The sequence below is a fragment of the Pinus tabuliformis genome, chromosome 6, assembly GCF_031772625.1.
Source record: "Pinus tabuliformis cultivar Carrire ecotype Pingquan chromosome 6, CPIR1, whole genome shotgun sequence".
Taxonomy (NCBI): domain Eukaryota; kingdom Viridiplantae; phylum Streptophyta; class Pinopsida; order Pinales; family Pinaceae; genus Pinus; species Pinus tabuliformis.
The window spans coordinates 654,042,691-654,064,904 of record NC_142292.1 but is presented as its reverse complement, the minus strand read 5'-3'; the positions used below and the strand labels follow the sequence as shown (position 1 = coordinate 654,064,904).

At 38.7% G+C, this 22,214-nt stretch overlaps 1 protein-coding gene and 4 pseudogenes across 1 annotated transcript; all 5 read left to right on the top strand.

Annotated features, from left to right (window-relative positions):
* Nucleotides 1–2,761: 2,761 nt before the first annotated feature.
* On the top strand, nt 2,762–3,169 carry LOC149260308 (2-methoxy-6-polyprenyl-1,4-benzoquinol methylase, mitochondrial pseudogene; annotated as a pseudogene).
* Nucleotides 3,120–3,659, top strand: LOC149260307 (2-methoxy-6-polyprenyl-1,4-benzoquinol methylase, mitochondrial-like). Its single transcript, XM_089379775.1, has one exon. It carries the CDS (start codon nt 3,186–3,188, stop codon nt 3,540–3,542), a length of 357 nt encoding a protein of 118 aa, XP_089235901.1. The 5' UTR covers nt 3,120–3,185; the 3' UTR covers nt 3,543–3,659.
* A 383-nt stretch (nt 3,660–4,042) lies between these two features.
* On the top strand, nt 4,043–4,809 carry LOC149260306 (F-box protein 7 pseudogene; annotated as a pseudogene).
* Nucleotides 4,810–9,953: 5,144 nt separating this feature from the next.
* On the top strand, nt 9,954–10,737 carry LOC149260305 (2-methoxy-6-polyprenyl-1,4-benzoquinol methylase, mitochondrial pseudogene; annotated as a pseudogene).
* A 3,145-nt stretch (nt 10,738–13,882) lies between these two features.
* Nucleotides 13,883–16,047, top strand: LOC149260304 (2-methoxy-6-polyprenyl-1,4-benzoquinol methylase, mitochondrial-like; annotated as a pseudogene).
* The last annotated feature ends 6,167 nt before the right edge of the window (nt 16,048–22,214 follow it).

Below are 22,214 nucleotides of genomic sequence, written 5' to 3'. Positions count from 1 at the left end.
ACACCACAGAAGATCATAACATTCAAGATTTCCATTCAATTTCCTCTTCATATGTTTCATGTGTTGAAATGTTTTTCCAAGAAGATATCTACTCATCTACCTGTTCAGAGTTTTTTGAAGCCCATGAGCATACTTTCACTGAAGTACATTTTGAAGAAAGATCAGAAGCAGGTGAAAAGGACACCTTGTTGTCTATGCAAGAGGTAAATCTTCATGTTTTTCATGATCCAATGGCAAATATGTTGCAACCACCAGTGAAGGTGATTGTTGCATTATTCGGTGATGAAGGAGATCATGGTCAATTAGCTTTTGGGATGCCCAGTTACAAGTATTTGTTGTTGACCTGGAGATCTGATCAGAAGAATCAGTTAAGAAGCCATCTTCTTGAGTGGTTGCATTGGCATTTTGATATAGTTTGAGGATATATTGTCTTGTAAGAAACACAGGTGGCCAGGTACTGCCATCCAGTTTTAAGTTTTAAGTTCAAGTCTTAGTGTTTTCAAGTACAGTTTGTCGAGTCAGTTTTTCAGTCATTTCAGATTTACAATTGAGTCGGTTTGAGTCCAGTTTCAGTCAATAAATGCGTCAAAGTCTATGTTGGTTGTCGAAATAATGACTCCATAGCCCAATGGACGAAGGCACTATCTGCTCACCCAAAGATCTACAGTTCTTGGCACCGCCACGGAGCGACAGCTGCCATCCAAATTGGAGCCAATTTTAGACTCAGTCTTGTCAGTCCTCTATCAGAGTCAAATTCACCAAGGTTCATTTCTCGTCATTTGCAATCATCAAATGCCATTTTGGTCAAAAAGAGTCATTTTAATTCTGGAATCCAGGGTTTTGTCTCCAGAAGTGTGAAGTAATGCTTGCAGGCCAGAGGGAAGTTCAGTAAGTGTTTATTTCAAGAGTTTCATCATCATTAATGCTCAAAGATATTTCTTCTTCAGAACTCTGTTTTGAAGAAGAAATTGTCAAATTTGTTTTATGATACGCTCCATTCACAAAATGAACTCTTGGCAAATCATCCTAATTGTCGAATATACAACACGCTCAGCAGTTTGGTGGAGTTTGATGGTTATTATCTTGAAAGTGAACCCTGTGTGGCTTGTAGCTGTCCAGAAGTGCCTTATACAAGAATGAAGTTGGACAATCTGAAATCTGAGACCAAGTTCACTGACAACTGAAACATTGTCAAATGCACAGGATGTATCAAATGAAGTAAGTGCAGAGCTGAAAGGTCAACCTGATCTGATTATTGGAAATTACAGCGATGGGAATTTAGTCGCATCTTTGATGGCACATAAACAAGGAATTACTCAGTGCAACATTGCTCATGCTTTGGAGAGGATGAAATACCCAGATTTAGACATATATTGGAGGGATTTTGAGGAAAAATACTACTTCTCTTGCCAGTTTACTGCAGATCTAATTGCAATGAATCACGCAGATTTCATTATCACTAACATATCAAGAGATTGCAGGAAGTAAGGATATTGTTGGACAGTATGAAAGCCACATTTCTTTCACCCTTCCTGGTCTCTACCGTGTGGTTAATGGAATTAATGTTTTTGATCCAAAATTCAACATTGTTTCTCCTGGAGCAGACATGCAGATTTATTTCCCTTACACAGAAAAGCAGCGCCGCCTTACTGCTTTACATGATTCAATTGAGGAACTCTTGTTTAATCCTGAGCAGACAGCTGAACATATGTGTGCCTTGAATGACCATAAAAAACCCATTATATTTTCTATGGCAAGACTCGACCGAGTGAAAAATATGACAAGATTGATTGAATGGTTTGCAGAAATGTTCAATAATGCCAAAGGCACATAGAGAGAATCGAAATAAGTCTTCACGGTTTCAGCAGCTCCAACACCTACAGGAAATCAATCAAAGAAAAAGTCATCATTTCAAGGCCAAAAGTCGGAGGAAACGAGAAATCAGAGTTTGTGTCCAAGTTGTCAAAGTGCCAAGACTCTACAACTTTACAAAGTGAATTTGCCAAAATCAAAGTCATCAAGATATTTTCATTGATTGAAGGGCCATTTGCATCCAACAAGATCTAATTGAAGGGTTAAAGGATGAATTTTTTTGTTTTGAGGCCGGAATTGTGCTGACAGTCAACGCGCGGCGCATACAAAGAGCGTGCGGCGCATAGAGTGCGCACGGCGCACTGGGCATCATTTGTCAGTGCATTTTTGTGTGCAAGCGGCACACAAAACTAGCGCGGCGCACCAAACCAGTGCGGCGCACTGGGAGCGCGCGTGGCGCGTTGAGCCTTTCACCCTGCATTCATCACTGTTTGGTGATTTTTCATTTCAAATCATCTTTTAGACAGCGCTATCATACATTCTTCAGTTCAGAAGCGGTCCACATATGAATTGGACCCGGATGATCTATCCAGTGTTCGAATCTGAAGTTGAAAGACATCCAAATAATGTTTTTTTCTATCAGGATTCTTCTGATACAGGTTCCTTCATTCTGAGTATTCAAACAGAATGGAAATTGCAGCAAATGATTCACTTTGGTAACAATAGTCTCATAACAGCTGACACAACATTTGAAATTAACAAGCTCAAGTATCCTTTGTACACTCTTCTCGTCTTGATTCAAACTACCATGCTCTCCCTGTGGAGTGGGTTATTACGCGAAGTTTTGCAAGTGATGATGTTCATGGACCAAGGCACTTCGTATGAAAGTAAGGGAAGTTGCAGAAACAGAAATTGCCCATGTAATTGTAAAGTACTGGGAAAGAGCAGAATGGTTGGTGATGTTTTCAGTAATGTTGCCTCAAAATATGACATCATGAATGACATAATGAGTGCTGGTCTTCACCAGCTTTGGAAGGATAGACTTGTCTCAAAACTGAGTCCATTTCCAGGAATGCATCATCTTGATGTAGCTAGTGGGATAGGAGATGTAGCATTTCGTGTTTTAGAAGCTCTCCATTCCCTTGAATGTCAAGAGATCTCAGATGTTGCAGTGGATGAAGATGTTGAAAATGAGACTCGAGTCTTTATCTGTGATATCAACCCTACAATGTTGGATGTTGGTAGAAGACGTGCAAATGCTAAAGGTGAAATCCATACCAAATCATGTACGTACTATGACTGGGCTGGGAGAGGCCCATTCACTACTATGGACGGAATGAGATGCAGAAGCCCTTAAATTTGAAGATGCGTCAATGGATGGTTACACCGTTGCTTTTGGAATAAGAAATGTAACACATATAGAAAAAGCTCTGAGCGAGGCATACAGAGTCTTAAGGCGGGGTGGAAGATTTCTGTGTCTTGAGTTGAGCCATGTCAACATCCCTGGTTTCCAAGAATTATATGATTTTTACTCATTTTCAGTTATTCCATCTATTGGAGAAATTGTTGCTGGGGATCGTGCATCTTACCAATATTTAGTGGAGAGCATATGCAAGTTTCCATCTCAGGAAAGGTTCGCTGCAATGATTAAGGAAGCATGCTTTGAGAAAGTTGAATATGAGAACCTTTCAGGCGAAGTAGTTGCAATTCATTCTGGATTCAAATTATAATTCACATATATAAGATTTTGACATTGCTTTTGTAGAGCAGCTACCTTAAAAGCAATTGATGTGGTATTTGAAATCGAAGACTAGCAAACTCTGCCTGTGCGGGGCATTGTTTATAAAAATCTGTCTAAGATGATTTTGGCCATTACAATGTTTGATGGGTCTACTATTTTAATTACAGAAACAGAGGAGGGGAAGTGCACTGCAACTATAGCACTGTCATTGGCACTGTCCAATATTTCTTTTGCGACAGTCTTGATTCTATTTGCAGCGATTCTTGGCAAATCTGATGATCAGAAATATCTCGTAAAACACGATGGCACCCAAAACTCTCCATGGAATTAGTTTTTAGACCTCATATTTGTGTTGTGTATGTTTAAAGGGAGAAATTGCATCTGGGATTGTATTTAAAAATTGGCTATTGGCTATTTTTTATTCAAAAATTGGTTCCATTCAAACGGTAGCGGGAAGGTGAAAGGACCAAACGCCCAAATGTAAAAAGTATGACACCTTACACTTTAGGAAGGGCAGCATGTGTATGTAGAAAATGGCGCTATGCCCTTCGGCCCCTTGTCTTTGGCGCAATGCATACATTAATACCTGGCAGCTTTCTGGACTAGAAGAAAATTATAAGATTCTGAAAACTGATTTTGGAGGCTCTTGGCGTAAAATGTGGCTTCACCGTCCTAGGCTTCGTTTTGATGGACTGTATGTTAGTTGAAACACCTATATTAGTGCTGGAATTGTAGAATGGAAAACCACCAATCCAGTGCTTTTGTTATTGATTGGAAGATCATTGGAATTACAGCTGCCAGAAAAGACAGATGTAATCAGTATCACAAATGAAAAAATGAAATCATCAGATGTTCAAATTCCATGGCAGAAAATCTTTTAACTCAAGAGTTATAGTAGATCTTAAGGTATGCTACTATCGCTATATGCGTTTTTCCCCAGTGGTACATTCTTGTACAAGAACTCATCTTAGAAGGTGAAGGATGTTGCAAAAGCTATGCACGGACGGGCATCAAAAGCTGAGTCTGTCTTTGGTGGTCGCTAGACAATGATAAAGGATCAGGTTGAGGCAACCATTTTGTACCCAGGTTTACGACCTACTCTCCTAAGAATCCGTCTAAGATTAAGAGGTACAACTATTGGTGTAAACAATCGGTTGGATCTTGTCTCTCTTGTGACTAGTGGCATCGGAGAGAATGAAGTTAATGTTGAAGAGGATGTGCTGGGGGCAACAGAAGGATGGGAGGAAGGCACATGATTGAGAAAAGGCCACACCATACTGGACCTACCTCAGCTCCTCATCTAGGAAAATCTGCTCAGCGTCTTATTGCCAACAGTCTACAACTAAGGAACAACAGCTCACAGGAGGTAACACTTAGTGTGCAGCATGAAGCTCGTACTGGGGAGGTACCAACATGATTTATAGTCCTAATTCATATCCAAAACGAGATGATAATCTTGGATATGAACATGGATATCCTTTAGATAGCTCTCAAAAATATAACCGTAGAGTGTATAATGGCAGTCAGATTAATGAGCAGGGTTATGCTGTATCTGCTTTCAATAGTTATGGTGAAAGATATAATGACAATCAGAATCATCGTCATAGCTATGGTAGTTCTTCACGCCATCAGTTCTAGTCTAGTGTCCCTATTGATGAGTACTATGGTTACGAAGGACAAAAGGACATTCAGCATCAAAATGACAGAATAAATTCCCACTTATAGGAACAGACGGACTATTGTTGAACTTTAGTTATGATTCAAAGTATCTACGCTAGAGGTGTTGCCTCTTCGTGGGCTATCAGAAGGTTTTCAAGTGTAACGCTCCTTTTCTTCAGAATAGACGGTTGGCTTTCCATTTCTGTTAAAAATGATTAAATAACCCCCCACTTTGGGTCGATCCACTTTCCCACAGTAAAGCTTATTTATTGCATAAAAAATCATTTGTAAAGGGTTCTGGAGTTCTGAGGAAAGTGTGGGAGGAAAAAACCCAGCGCTTCATTGTACAGATTTGACAGAGAAAATAATTGAATGGTACAGCTCTGTTTCATGAGATCCTTGCGGTATGAATTTAGCATGTGTTTCTTCTCCTATTTCATATGTCTCTTGTTTCTGTTTCATAGTTCATTCATAATCGTTTTCAGCTGAATGCTTTTAAAGTGAGAAAGGCAGAATCCAATTTATTGCTCTACTTTGGGAAAGTGTTCATATTTAATGTTTTCTTCTGTTTGACAAGGATTCATCTTCTATGCCCTTGTCAACCTCTCAACAGTTCACCCACTCCACAGTATTTCAAATTTGATGTTAAATCTCTTGCCTATCTTGCCTCAGGAGATAATCTGTGTCTTTGATTTAACTTCTCTGTTCATGCTGTTCCTTGACCCCACGCTGCCCAGAAAACCCAGTCATTTATCAAAATACCCTTTCTTATCTATTTACTAGCCTAAAATCAGTTCCCATTTTAAGTCATCTCGCACCCTATTGCTCATTTTATCGAGATTGACTCGAGAGAGCCCTCTCCTATCCTCGTAGAGCTAGCTACGAGGCTGAGCTTGGTTTGATGTTGCCTCGAGTTTTTGCCTTTTTCAGCCTGAGGCAGATTCGAGCATTAACATAGTGGTGACTATACTGGGAAACGAAATGGTTTACTTGTAGATTGTTTTTCCCCAGTACATATCTCAAGTTTAGAGCTGATTGTTGATGGTGATTAACGATCAGACATAAGAAGACGGCTGAAATCATTCACCTGGTGACTCCATTCACTGAAGAATCCATGCAATCAATCATTTGTGGTGACTCCACTGCAGAGGGATCAGTAGCTTTGAGATTTCTTAAGATGGATCGGATTGCAAGAAGATACGCTCCCATGAGCCGAGATCACATCCCAGGTTTTCCAAATAAAATGCCCAAGGTAGATTGGTCAAAGAATTTGCCTGTGTTCAGAAATGTGGAAGGTAATGATGTTGCTTTTCATCTGGGGAAATTTCACATTCATGTGCATAGGTTAAAGATCAATTTTCTTGAAGACTGTCTAATGAAATTGTTTATGGCTACCCTGGAAGACAAAGCCCGATCTTGGTATGAAAGTTTGCCACCTGCTTCTATTTATTGTTTAAAGGATTTTCATGCAGTATTCTTTGAAAGGTACAAAGAATCATATCCATCCTTGACTTTAGTTCAGAACTATTGTAGCCATGTTCGTAGTTTTATTGAAAGACTTGAGAAATATTATGAAGATGAGAATTTCATGGATGAAGAGATCATGGAAGCATTGTATGAAATTCCGTTTTGGTAGCCTACAGAACTCATAGAGGAAACTTTGCAGCAAGATCAAAATCAGCAGGTTAAATATTTCCATGTGACTGAAAATGATGAAAAAAGAAGTACTATTTCAGATCTGGTTGAAATAAATGAGGATACGTAGGAAAATGATGTTCCAATCTCCGAAAAAGATGATGATAAACCAGATCGAGAGACGGATTGTGATGAGGAAAAACATGTTGTTCCGGATCTCATAGACGAGAATTGCATTGTTGAGGCTGCCTCAAGTGAATAAGACAGAGTTACAGGCCTAACTGCCCTCATCCCATCAGAACACAGCTTTCCTACCAAGGTCATCTAGTCAGCTCATGAACAACAAGATGACTTACAGTACATTCACACCACAGAAGATCAAAACATTCAGGATTTCCATTCAGTTTCCTCTTCATATGTTTCATGTGTTGAAATGTTTTTCCAAGAAGATATCTGCTCATCTACCTGTTCAGAGTTTTTTGAAGCCCATGAGCATACTTTCACTGAAGTACATTTTGAAGAAAGATCAGAAGCAGGTGAAAAGGACACCTTGTTCTCTCAGCAAGAGGTAAATCTTCATGTTTTTCATGATCCAATGGCAAATATGTTGCAGCCACCAGTGAAGGTGATTGTTGCAATATTCGGTGATGAAGAAGATCATGGTCAATTAGCTTTTGGGATTCCCAGTTACAAGCATCTGTTGTTGACCTGGAGATCTGATCAGAAGAATCAGTTAAGAAGCCATCTTCTTGAGTGGTTGCATTGGCATTTTGATATAGTTTGAGGATATATTGTCTTGTAAGAAACACAGGTGGCCAGGTACTGCCACCTAGCTTTCAGTTTTAAGTTCAGGTCTTAGTGTTTTTAAGTACAGTTTGTCGAGTCAGTTTTTCAGTCATTTCAGATTTACAATTGAGTCAGTTTGAGTCCAGTTTCAGTCAATAAATGCATCAAATTATGTGTTGGTTGTCGAAATAATGACTCCATAGCCCAATGGATGAAGGCACTGTCTGCTCACCCAAAGATCTACAGTTCTTGACACCGCCACGGAGCGGTAGCTGCCATCCAAATTGGAGCCAATGTTAGACTCAATCTTGTCAGTCCTCTTTCAGAGTCAAATTCACCAAGGTTCATTTCTCGTCATTTGCTGTCATCAAATGTCATTTTGGTCAAAAAGAGTCATTTTAATTCCGGAGTCCAGGGTTTTGTCTCCAGAAGTGTGAAGTAATGCTTGCACGCCAAAGGGAAGTTCAGTAAGTGTTTATTTCAAGAGTTTCATCATCATTAATGCTCAAAGATATTTCTTCTTCAAAACTCTGTTTTGAAGAAGAAATTGTCAAATTTGTTTTATGATACGCTCCATTCACAAAATGAACTCTTGGGAAATCATCCTAATTGTCGAATATACAACACGCTCAGCATTTTGGTGGAGTTTGATGGTTATTATCTTGAAAGTTAACCCTGTGTGGCTTGTAGCTGTCCAGAAGTAACTTATACAAAAATGAAGTTGGACAATCTGAAATCTGAGACCAAGTTCACTGACAACTGAAACATTGTCAAATGCACAGGATGTATCCAATGAAGTAAGTGCAAAGCTGAAAGGTCAACCTGATTTGATTATTGGAAATTACAGCGATGGGGATTTAGTCGCATCTTTGATGGCACATAAACAAGGAATTACTCAGTGCAACATTGCTCATTCTTTGGAGAGGACGAAATACCCAGATTCAGACAAATATTGGAGGGATTTTGAGGAAAAATACTATTTCTCTTTCCAGTTTACTACAGATCTAATTGCAATGAATCACGCAGATTTCATTATCACTAACATATCAAGAGATTGCAGGAAGTAAGGATACTGTTGGACAGTATGAAAGCCACATTGCTTTCACCCTTCCTGGTCTCTACCGCATGGTTAATGGAATTAATGTTTTTGATCCAAAATTCAAACATTGTTTCTCCTGGGGCAAACATGGAGATTTATTTCCCTTACACAGAAAAGCAGCGCCGCCTTACTGCTTTACATGATTCAATTGAGGAACTCTTGTTTAATCTTGGGCAGATAGCTGAACATATGTGTGCCTTGAATGACCATAAAAAACCCATTATATTTTCTATGGCAAGACTCGACCGAGTGAAAAATATGACAACATTGATTGAATGGTTTGCAGAAATGTTCAATAATGCCAAAGGCACATAGAGAGGATCGAAATAAGTCTTCACGGTTTCAGCAGCTCCAACACCTGCAGGAAATCAATCAAAGAAAAAGTCATCATTTCAAGGCCAAAAGTCAGAGGAAACGAGAAATCAGAGTTTGTGTCCAAGTTGTCAAAGTGCCAAGACTCTACAACTTTACAAAGTGAATTTGCCAAAATCAAAGTCATCAAGATATTTTCATTGATTGAAGGGCCATTTGCATCCAAAAAGATCTAATTGAAGGGTTAAAGGACGAATTTTTTTGTTTTGAGGCCGGAATTGTGCTGACAGTCAACGCGCGGCGCATACAAAGAGTGTGCGACGCATAGAGTGCGCGCGGCGCACTGGGCATCATTTGTCAGTGCATTTTTGTGTGCGTGCGGTGCACCAAACCAGCGCGGCGCACTGGGAGTGCGTGCGGCGCGTTGAGCCTTTCACCCTGCATTCATCACTGTTTTGTGATTTTTCAATTCAAATCATCTTTTCGACAGCGCTATCATACATTCTTCAGTTCAGAAGCGGTCCACATATGAATTGGACCCAGATGATCTATCCAGTGTTCGAATCTGAAGTTGAAAGACATCCAAAAAATGTGTTTTTCTATCAGGATTCTTCTGATACAAGTTCCTTCATTCTGGGTATTCAAACAGAATGGAAATTGCAGCAAATGATTCACTTTGGTAACAATAGTCTCATAGCAGCTAACACAACATTTGAAATTAACAAGCTCAAGTATCCTTTGTACACTCTTCTCGTCTTGATTCAAACTACCATGCTCTCCCTGTGGAGTGGGTTATTACGCGAAGTTTTGCAAGTGATGATGTTCGTGGACCAAGGCACTTCATATGAAAGTAAGGGAAGTTGCAGAAATAGAAATTGCCCATGTAATTGTAAAGTACTGGGAAAGAGCAGAATGGTTGGTGATGTTTTCAGTAATGTTGCCTCAAAATATGACATCATGAATGACATAATGAGTGTTGGTCTTCACCGGCTTTGGAAGGATAGACTTGTCTCAAAACTGAGTCCATTTCCAGGAATGCAGCATCTTGATGTAGCTAGTGGGACAGGAGATGTAGCATTTCGTGTTTTAGAAGCTCTCCATTCCCTTGAATGCCAAAAGTTCTCAAATGCTGTAGTGGATGAAGATGTTGAAAATGAGACTCGAGTCTTTATCTATGATATCAACCTTGCAATGCGGGATGTTGGTAGAAGACGTGCAAATGCTAAAGGTGAAATCCATGCCAAATCATGTAGATACTGTGACTGGGCTGGGAGAGGCCCGTTCACTACTATGGACGGAACGAGATGTAGAAGCCCTTAAATTTGAAGATGTGTCAATGGATGGTTACACCATTGCTTTTGGAATAAGAAACGTAACACATATAGAAAAAGCTCTGAGCGAAGCATACAGAGTCTTAAGGTGGGGTGGAAGATTTCTGTGTCTTGAGTTGAGCTATGTCAACATCCCTAGTTTCCAAGAATTATATGATTTTTACTCATTTTCAGTTATTCCATCTATTGGAGAAATTGTTGCCGAGGATCGTGCATCTTACCAATATTTAGTGGAGAGCATACGCAAGTTTCCATCTCAGGAAAGGTTTGCTGCAATGATTAAGGAAGTAGGCTTTGAGAAAGTTGAATATGAGAACCTTTCAGGCGGAGTATTTGCAATTCATTTTGGATTCAAATTATAATTCACATATATAAGATTTTGACATTGCTTTTGTAGAGAAGCTACCTTAAAAGCAATTGACGTGGTATTTGAAATAGAAGACTAGCAACCTCTGCCTGTGCAGGGCATTGTTTATAAAAATCTGTCTAAGATGATTTTGGCCATTACAATGTTTGATGGGTCTATTGTTTTAATTACAGAAACAGAGGAGGGGAAGTGCACTGCAACTATAGCACTGTCATTGTCACTGTCCATTATTTCTTTTGCGACAGTCTTGATTCTATTTGCAGTGATTCTTGGCAAATCTGATGATCAGAAATATCTCGTAAAACACGATGGCACGCAAAACTCTCCATGGAATTAGTTTTTAGACCTCATATTTGTGTTGTGTATGTTTAAAGGGAGAAATTGCAGCTGGGATTGTATTTAAAAATTGGCTATTGGCTATTTTTTATTCAAAAATCGGTTCCATTCAAACGGTAGCGGGAAGGTGAAAGGACCGAACGCCCAAATGTAAAAAGTATGACACCTTACACTTTAGGAAGGGCAGCATGTGTATGTCGAAAATGGAACTATGCCCTTCGGACCCCTTGTCTTTGGCGCAATGCATGCATTAATACCTGGCAGCTTTCAGGACTAGAAGAAAATTATAAGATTCTGAAAACTGATTTTGGAGGCTCTTGGCATAAAATGTGGCTTCACCGTCCTAGGCTTCGTTTTGATGGACTGTATGTTAGTCGAAACACCTATATTCGTGTCGGAATTGCAGAATGGAAAACCACCAATCCAGTGCATTTGTTATTGATTGGAAGATCATTGGAATTACAGCTGCTAGAAAAGACAGATGTAATCAGTATCACAAATGAAAAAATGAAATCATCAGATGTTCAAATTCCATGGCAGAAACGTTTTAAACATTTTCCAAAAATGAAACACCTTCAGAGACATCGACACCTACCAAAAGCCAAACATAAACAAAGACATCTGTCACTGCAGAGAAATAGGAACAGACGGACTATTGTTAAACTTCAGTTATGATTCAAAGTATCTATGCTACAGGTGTTGCCTCTTCGTGGGCTATCAGAATGTTTTCAAGTATAACGCTCCTTTTGTTCAGAACAGACGGTTGGCTTTCCATTTCTGTTAACAATGATTAAATAACCCCCCACTTTGGGTCGATCCATTTTCCCACAGTAAAGCTTATTTATTGCATAAAAAATCATTTTTGAAGGGTTCTGGAGTTCTGAGGAAAGTGTGGGAGGAAAAAACCCAGCGCTTCATCGTACAGATTTAACAGAGAAAATATTTGAATGGTACAGCTTTGTTTCATGAGATCCTTGCGGTATGAATTTAGCATGTGTTTCTTCTCCTGTCTCATACGTCTCTTGTTTCTGTTTCATAGTTCATTCATAATCGTTTTCATATGAATGCTTTTAAAGTGAGAAAGGCAGAATCCAATTTATTGCTCTACTTTGGGAAAGTGTTCATATTCAATGTTTTCTTTTGTTTGACAAGGATTCATCTTCTATGCCCTTGTCAACCTCTCAACAGTTCACCCACTCCACATTATTTCAAATTTGATGTTAAATCTCTTGCCTATCTTGCCTCAGGAGATAATCTGTGTCTTTAATTTAACTTCTCTGTTCATGCTGTTCCTTGACCCCATGCTGCCCAGAAAACCCGGTCATTTATCAAAATACCCATTCTTATCTATTTACTAGCCTAAAATCAGTTCCCATTTTAAGTCATCTCGCACCCTATTGCTCATTTTATCGAGATTGACTGGAGAGAGCCCTCTCCTGTCCTCGTAGGGCTAGCTACGAGGCTGAGCTTGGATTGATGTTGCCTCAAGTTTTGCCTTTTTCAGCCTGAGGCAGATTCGAGCATTAACATAGTGGCGACCATACTGGGAAACGAAATGGTTTACTTGTAGATTGTTTTGCCCCAGTACATATCTTAAGTTCAGAGCTGATTGTTGATGGTGAACAATGATCAGACATAAGAAGACGACTAAAATCATTCACCTGGCGACTCCATTCACTGAAGAATCCATGCAATCAATCCTTTATGGTGACTCCACTGCAGAGGGATCAGTAGCTTTGAGATTTCTTAAGATGGATCAGATTGCAAGAAGATACACTCCCACGAGCCAAGATCACATCCCAGGTTTTCCAAATAAAATGCCCAAGGTAGATTGGTCAAAGAATTTGCCTGTGTTCAGAAATGTGGAAGGTAATGATGCTGCTTTTCATCTGGTGAAATTTCACATTCATGTGCATAGGTTAAAGATCAATTTTCCTAAAGATTGTCTGATGAAAATGTTTATGGCTACCCTAGAAGACGAAGCCCGATCTTGGTATGAAAGTTTGCCACCTGCTTCTATTTATTGTTTAAAGGATTTTCATGCAGTATTCTTTGAAAGGTACAAAGAATAATATCCATCCTTGACTTTAGTTCAGAACTATTGTAGCCATGTTCATAGTTTTATTGAAAAACTTGAGAAATATTATGAAGATGAGAATTTCATGGGTGAAGAGATCATGGAAGCATTGTATGAAATTCCGTTTTGGTAGCCTACATAACTCTTAGAGGAAACTTTGCGGCAAGATCAAAATTAGAAGGTTAAAGATTTCCATGTGACTGAAAATGATGAAAAAAGAAGTACTATTTCAGATCTGGTTGAAATAAATGAGGATACGTAGGAAAATGATGTTCCAATCTCTGAAAAAGATGATGATAAACCAGATCGAGAGACGGATTGTGATGAGGAAAAACATGTTGTTCCGGATCTCATAGAAGAGAATTGCATTGTTGAGGCTGACTCAAGTGAAGAAGACAGAGTTACAGGCCTAACTGCCCTCATCCCATCAGAACACAGCTTTCCTACCAAGGTCATCTAGTCAGCTCATGAAGAGCAAGATGGCTTACAGTACATTCACACCACAGAATATCAAAACATTCAGGGTTTCCATTCAGTTTCCTCTTCATATGTTTCATGTGTTGAAATGTTTTTCCAAGAAGATATTTGCTCATCTACCTGTTCAGAGTTTTTTGAAGCCCATGAGCATACTTTCACTGAAGTACATTTTGAAGAAAGATCAGAAGTAGGTGAAAAGGACACCTTGTTCTCTCAGCAAGAGGTAAATCTTCATGTTTTTCATGATCCAATGTCAAATCTGTTACAGCCACCAGTGAAGGTGATTGTTGAAGTATTTGGAGATGAAGGATATCATGGTCAATTAGCTTTTGGGATGCCCAGTTACAAGTATCTATTGTTGACCTGGAGATCTGATCAGAAGAATCAGTTAAGAAGCCATCTTCTTGAGTGGTTGCATTGGCATTTTGATATAGTTTGAGGATATATTGTCTTGTAAGAAACACAGGTGGCTAGGTACTGCCACCCAGCTTTTAGTTTTAAGTTCAGGTCTTAGTGTTTTTAAGTACAGTTTGTCGAGTCAATTTTTCAGTCATTTCAGATTTACAATTGAGTCGGTTTGAGTCCAGTTTCAATCAATAAATGCGTCAAAGTCTGTGTTGGTTGTCAAAATAATGACTCCATAACCCAATGGATGAAGGCATTGTCTGCTCATCCAAAGATCTGCAGTTCTTGGGACCGCCACGGAGCGGCAGCTGCCATCCAAATTGGAGCCAATGTTAGACTCAGTCTTGTCATTCCTCTGTCAGAGTCAAATTCACCAAGGTTCATTTCTCGTCATTTGCAGTCATCAAATGCCATTTTGGTCAAAAAGAGTCATTTTAATTCTGGAGTCCAGGGTTTTGTCTCCAGAAGTGTGAAGTAACGCTTGCAGGCCAGAGGGAAGTTCAATAAGTGTTTATTTCAAGAGTTTCATCATCATTAATGCTCAAAGATATTTCTTCTTCAAAACTCTGTTTTGAAGAAGAAATTGTCAAATTTGTTTTATGATACGCTCCGTTCACAAAATGAACTCTTGGCAAATCATTTGTTAGTGCATTTTTGTGTGCGCGCGGTGCACGAAACCAGCGCGTCGCACTGGGAGTGCGCGCGACGCGTTGAGCCTTTCACCCTGCATTCATCACTGTTTGGTGATTTTTCAATTCAAATCATCTTTTCGACAGCGCTATCATACATTCTTCAGTTCAGAAGCGGTCCACATATGAATTGGACCCGGATGATCTATCCAGTGTTCGAAATCTGAAGTTGAAAGACATCCAAAAAATGTGTTTTTCTATCAGGATTCTTCTGATACAGGTTCCTTTATTCTGGGTATTCAAACAGAATGGAAATTGTAGCAAATGATTCACTTTGGTAACAATAGTCTCATAGCAGCTGACACAACATTTGAAATTAACAAGCTCAAGTATCCTTTGTACACTCTTCTCGTCTCGATTCAAACTACCATGCTCTCCCTGTGGAGTGGGTTATTACGCGAAGTTTTGCAAGTGATGATGTTCGTGGGCAAAGTCACTTCATATGAAAGTAAGGGAAGTTGAAGAAACAGAAATTGCCCAGGTAATTGTAAAGTACTGGGAAAGAGCAGAATGGTTGGTGATGTTTTCAGTAATGTTGCCTCAAATATGACATCATGAATGACATAATGAGTGTTGGTCTCCACCGTCTTTGGAAGGATAGACTTGTCTCAAAACTGAGTCCATTTCCAGGAATGCAGCATCTTGATGTAGCTAGTGGAACAGGAGATGTAGCATTTCGTGTTTTAGAAGCTCTCCATTCCCTTGAACGTCAAAAGTTATCAGATGTTGCAGTGGATGAAGATGTTGAAAATGAGACTTGAGTCTTTATCTGTGATATCAACCCTGCAATACTGGATGTTGGTAGAAGACGTGCAAATGCTAAAGGTGAAATCCATGCCAAATCATGTAGATACTGTGACTGGGCTGGGAGAGGCCCGTTCACTACTATGCACGGAACGAGATGCAGAAACCCTTAAATTTGAAGATGCGTCAATGGATGGTTACACCGTTGCTTTTGGAATAAGAAATGTAACGCATATAGAAAAAGCTCTGAGCAAAGCATACAGAGTCTTAAGGTGGGGTGGAAGATTTCTGTGTCTTGAGTTGAGTCATGTCAACATCCCTGGCTTCCAAGAATTATATGATTTTTACTAACTTTCAGTTATTCCATCTATTGGAGAAATTGTTGTTGGGGATCGTGCATCTTACCAATATTTAGTGGAGAGCATACGCAAGTTTCCATCTCAGGAAAGGTTCGCTGCAATGATTAAGGAAGCAGGCTTTGAGAAAGTTGAATATGAGAACCTTTCAGGTGGAGTAGTTGCAATTCATTCTGGATTCAAATTATAATTCACATATATAAGATTTTGACATTGCTTTTGTAGAGAGGTTACCTTAAAAGCAATTGACGTGGTATTTGAAATCGAAGACTAGCAAACTCTGCCTGTGCGGGGCATTGTTTATAAAAATATGTCTAAGATGATTTTGGCCATTACAATGTTTGATGGGTCTACTGTTTTAGTTACAGAAACAGAGGAGGGGAAGTGCACTGCAACTATAGCACTGTCATTGGCACTGTCCATTATTTCTTTTGCGACAGTCTTGATTCTATTTGCAGCGATTCTTGGCAAATCTGATGATCAGAAATATCTCGTAAAACACGATGGCACCCAAAACTCTCCATGGAATTAGTTTTTAGACCTCATATTTGTGTCGTGTATGTTTAAAGGGAGAACTTGCAGCTAGGATTGTATTTAAAAATTGGCTATTGGCTATTTTTTATTCAAAAATCGGTTCCATTCAAACGGTAGCGGGAAGGTGAAAGGACCGAACGCCCAAATGTAAAAAGTATGACACCTTACACTTTAGGAAGGGCAACATGTGTATGTCGAAAATGGCGCAATTCCCTTCGGACCGCTTGTCTTTGGCGCAATGCATGCATTAATACCTGGCAGCTTTCTGGACTAGAAGAAAATTATAAGATTCTGAAAACTGATTTTGGAGGCTCTTGGCGTAAAATGTGGCTTCATCGTCCTAGGCTTTGTTTTGATGGACTGTATGTTAGTCGAAACACCTATATTCGTGTCGGAATTGCAGAATGGAAAACCACCAATCCAGTGCATTTGTTATTGATTGGAAGATCATTGGAATTACAGCTGCCAGAAAAGACAGATGTAATCAGTATCACAAATGAAAAAATGAAATCATCAGATGTTCAAATTCCATGGCAAAAAATCTTTTAACTGAAGAGTTATAGTAGATCTTAAGGTATGCTACTATCGCTATATGTGTTTTTTCCCCAGTGGTACGTTCTTGTACAAGAACTCATCTCAGAAGGTGAAGGATGTTGCAAAAGCTATGCATGGACGAGCATCAAAAGTTGAGTCTGTCTTTGGTGGTCGCTACACAATGATAAAGGATCAGGTTGAGGCAGCCATTTTGTACCCAGGTTTACGACCTACTGTCCTAAGAATCCGTCTAAGATTAAGAGGTACAACTATTGGTGCAAACAATCGGTTGGATCTTGTCTCTCTTGTGACTAGTGGCATCGGAGAGAATGAAGTTAATGTTGAAGAGGATGTGCTGGGGGCAACAGAAGGATGGGAGGAAGGCACATGATCGAGAAAATGCCACACCATACTGGACCTACCTCAGCTCCTCATCTAGGAAAATCTGCTCAGCGTCTTATTTCCAACAGTCTACAACTAAGGAACAGTAGCTCACAGGAGGTAAACACTTAGTGTGCAGCATGAAGCTCGTACTGGGGAGGTACCAACATGATTTATAGTCCTAATTCATATCCAAAACGTGATGATAATCTTGTATATGAACATGGATATCCTTCAGATAGCTCTCAAAAATATAACCGTAGAGTGTATAATGGCAGTCAGAGTAATGAGCAGGGTTATGCTGTATCTGCTTTCAATAGTTATGGTCAAAGATATAATGACAATCAGAATCATCGTCATAGCTATGGTAGTTCTTCACGGCATCAGCTCCAGTCTGGTGTCCCTATTGATGAGTACTATGGTTACCAAGGACAAAGGACATTCAACAGCAAAATGATAGAATAAATTCCCACTTATATCAGGATAGCATGACACAAGTCTTCAATACAGGTGACAATGCATTATTCAAAAAAATCGATTCCATAATGGCATCACCTTTGAACAATACGCAGACAAGGAATAATGCCAGAAACATTTTAAACATTTTCCAGATATGAAACACCTTCAGAGACATCGACACCTACCAAAAGCCAAACATAAACAAAGACATCTGTCACTGCAGAGAAATAGGAACAGACGGACTATTGTTGAACTTCAGTTATGATTCAAAGTATCTACGCTACAGCTGTTGCCTCTTCGTGGGCTATCAGAAAGTTTTCAAGTGTAATGCTCCTTTTCTTCAGAATAGACGGTTGGCTTTCTGTTTCTGTTAACAATGATTAAATAACCCCCCACTTTGTGTTGATCCATTTTCCCACAGTAAAGCTTATTTATTGCATAAAAAATCATTTTTGAAGGGTTCTGGAGTTCTGAGGAAAGTGTGGGAGGAAAAAACCCAGCGCTTCATTGTACAGATTTGACAGAGAAAATAATTGAATGGTACAGCTCTGTTTCATGAGATCCTTGCGGTATGAATTTAGCATTTGTTTCTTCTCCTGTCTCATACATCTCTTGTTTCTGTTTCATAGTTCATTCATAATTGTTTTCAGCTAAATGCTCTTAAAGTGAGGAAGGCAGAATCCAATTTATTGCTCTGCTTTTGGAAAGTGTTCATATTCAATGTTTTCTTCTGTTTGACAAGGATTCATCTTCTATGCCCTTGTCAACCTCTCAACAGTTCACCCACTCCACAGTATTTCAAATTTGATGTTAAATCTCTTGCCTATCTTGCCTCAGGAGATAATATGTGTCTTTGATTTAACTTCTCTGTTCATGTTGTTCCTTGACCCCACACTGCCCAGAAAACCCAGTCATTTATCAAAATACTCTTTCTTATCTATTTACTAGCCTAAAATCAGTTCTCATTTTAAGTCATCTCGCACCCTATTGCTCATTTTATCGAGATTGACTGGAGAGAGCCCTCTCCTATCCTCGCAGGGCTAGCTACGAGGCTGAGCTTGGTTTGATGTTGCCTCGAGTTTTGCCTTTTTCAGCCTGAAGCAGATTCGAGCGCTAACAGGATGGATGATGTAATGTTTTTGTTTTATCATGTGTAAACTTTTGGTGTATCCCCACTTCTTTGGGTGGATAAGTCAATATTGGTATATCCCCACTTGGTTGGGAGATGGAAGTATGTATGAGTCTTTGGGGGTAGGAAGGTCATTTATGATGTATAAAGTCATGTTTCTTCTTGTAGAACATCTTCTTGCTGACCTTGCCTACAGTCAGGGGGAGCATGGACTGCACAATAGAGCAGAGATTTCAACATGTACTCAGGGGGAGCATAACCCTTTGCCCTTGATGACAAAGGGGGAGAATGACTTTGAGAGACTTGGGGTTGCCGTCAAGTCCAAAGGGGGAGATTGTTGGCATTATGACACAGGTTTTGCACTATGACACAGGTGTTGTCCTTGATGGCAACTCACTCAAATGACAGATCATAGTTCAAGCTCTCAGAATGAAGGAAAAAGAGATATATGCAGGTTCCTCTTAACCAAGTCGCATACACATGTGGGTTCGACAATCAAAAGACGCGTATATATATATGCATGCATTTTCATGCAAGGAAAAAAATGTACATGTGGGAAAACTTATTTTTGGTCCATGGTATTTAGTCCTTGATATTTGGACGTATGGTTTTTGGACCATGGTATCTCGTCTGAAGTGTTGAACCCAGGTATTGGGTCCATGGTATTAATTCTCTCTAGTTTTGGACCATGGTATTAAGAAAGGCCTAAGACTATAAAAGGGAAGGAGATCATTAGGCAAAAGCATTCACTCAAGCATTGAATATCTTATGAAGAGCAAGATCTGGAATACTGGTCATTGGGTTATGGTGCATAGTTGGATCTAAATGAAGGAGGAACCTGAGCGCTAGAAGAAGGATAAGTTCTATTGATGGGTCAAGATCTTAAGGCTTGAATAGTAGTATCTTTGTGTGATTTTGATCTATTATATTTGGCACATGACTTGATCTATAAATCTAATAATCTGGGTATAACTGATGTCTGAATAAGTGAAAAGGGTAAATTATCTTTTATAGATCTGTATGCAGGTTCGGCACATCAGAGGCACATATACACACTGGTTCAGTAAGTCAAAGCAGCGTATACGCTTGTTGGCTTTAATACAGAAGTGTATGCATGCAAGTTCTACATATTGAAGTAGCGTACATCTCATGAAATATGTTTTAGCTACTTCTGTTTATTGTTGCAGTGTTCTGGGTTCAGGATTGGTTTTTGGTTACTGTTAATGTATTCTGGTTACAACATTCAGAGAAGTAATTGTTTGATTCAGTTTTGACTGAAGCAAAGGAGATTAGTTGATGCAGATGCATTTGATGATTGATTACTGTTATTGATGGATCCAGTTTGAAAATTTATGAAACGTGGTCCCTCGTTGAAAAGAGAAGGTTGTAGCCTTCTGTAGGTCAGCACCTACGTACTAGTACATCATCTAGTACAAGAGCTAAGGGGGTTGTAGCTCCCTTCCAGGAGAAGCTGGAGAATGAGAGAAGGTTGTAGCCTTCTGCAGGTAGAAGCCTGCGTACTGGTATAAGACTGCACTAATACAGAAATATTTTAAAAAGAAGTTTCTTATTAAAAGAAGATAGAGATGAATTTATGTAGGTGGTTTTCACCCACATTGGGTTTCCACCTTATATCTTGTGTCCATGTGTGTGATGATCTATTCTGTTTTACTACATCGGTTTACTATTCTTATGGTTAATGAAGTTTTGATGCACTAATTAAAGATCAACATTTAATGAATCATAAGTTTACTGATATATGTTGGTTGCTTTAGACACAGTAGGTATATACGCAGTTTCCCGTAACTGAAGTAGCGTATACAAATCTGATTGTGAAATGAAGAATAATTGACTTGATAATATTGATTCACCCCCCCTCTTAGTATTATTTCCAATAGTAATAGTTTGCGATTTGATTTCAGAAACTTAGATTAGCCTCTTTATTCTGTTTCATCACATAGGTGTTTTCCAAGTTTGCATTCTCACTTCAGTTTGTACTTCAGATGAATTTCATTTAGGTTTTCAGTTTCATTTGTCATTTGATTCGAGTCAGTTAGAATAGGCATAGAGTGGATTGAGTTCAATGCTTTCAGTTTTCTTATGAGGTGAATTCTTAGGTAGTCGTTTTGTACTTAACGATAATAAGGAAATCATAAACTCTACATTTAAATCTTGCACCAAAATGTAGTACAACTCATGTTTACAAATCTGGTTGACAATTAATTGTAAGAGGTTTAATTATCGATTAAAACTCCCAACAACAACCCTTAGGTGCTTTTTCTCAAGGGTGAAAGCTTGAAGATGGATTACACTTTTTGGTCAAATGTGGCGATGAAATTTCAAGTCTTTCCTCTTTTAACAAAATAAAGCCCTTAAAATTCATATAAGCACTACGAATTTTGATTCGGAGTAAAAAAAAAATTGTGGAGAATTATGTTATTGTCCTAATGATATTTTTTGAAAAAATATTTAGTCTCATATAATATGTTAATTTCCCATCAAAGCTAAATTCTTGTCCTTGCAAATTTTCACACATCTCAAGATGTATGTGTGTGTTCACGTAGCATAACTGAGTCTAAACTATGTAATTTATATATATATATATATATATATATATATATATATATATATATATATATATGAGGATGATCTAAATGGAGAGAGCTAAGTTTTTTATACTAAAAAAATATTTTTTATGAAAAAATATATTTTTCATTATTTTTCGAAGTTGGTGAAGTAATATTTCAATTGCCTTTTACGGACACATGCATTCACGTAAGTGTTTTTTCAACTATTTAAATAAATTGAAAAACTAAAAGTACCCTTTTTGAAGAGGAATCATACACGAAGATAGTGGTATTTTTTGAAATATTTTCGTTGTATATATTTTATGATATTGATTTTTTATTCAACCTATTTAAAATAGTTCAAAACATTTTCAAGCATTATGTTTAAAAGAAATTAGATGAAAAATATCATATGAATTTTAAACGTCAAACTGATATGCCATTATATAGAGGATTCCTTCATGAATCCAACGTGATCAATTCTGCTAGGGTACAAAATGGTGTTGCAGGAAATTTTCCAGAAGGAGTGATAAAATTGTGGATTTTAGGCTTAAGAGGTTTGATCGAGTGCTTAAAATACCCAATCGACTGCTTGATTTCGAAATTCAAATAGATCAATCGAGGGTTTAAGAAACCCTCGATCGAGCCCTTAACATAGTTAAATAAAGGCTCGATCTAGCGTTAAAGCTCGATCTAGCCTATATCTTGATCTAGATTTAAGGTTAGATCTAGCTTTAAGTCTAGATCTAGCCTATAGTTAGACCTAGCTTTAAGGCTTGATCAA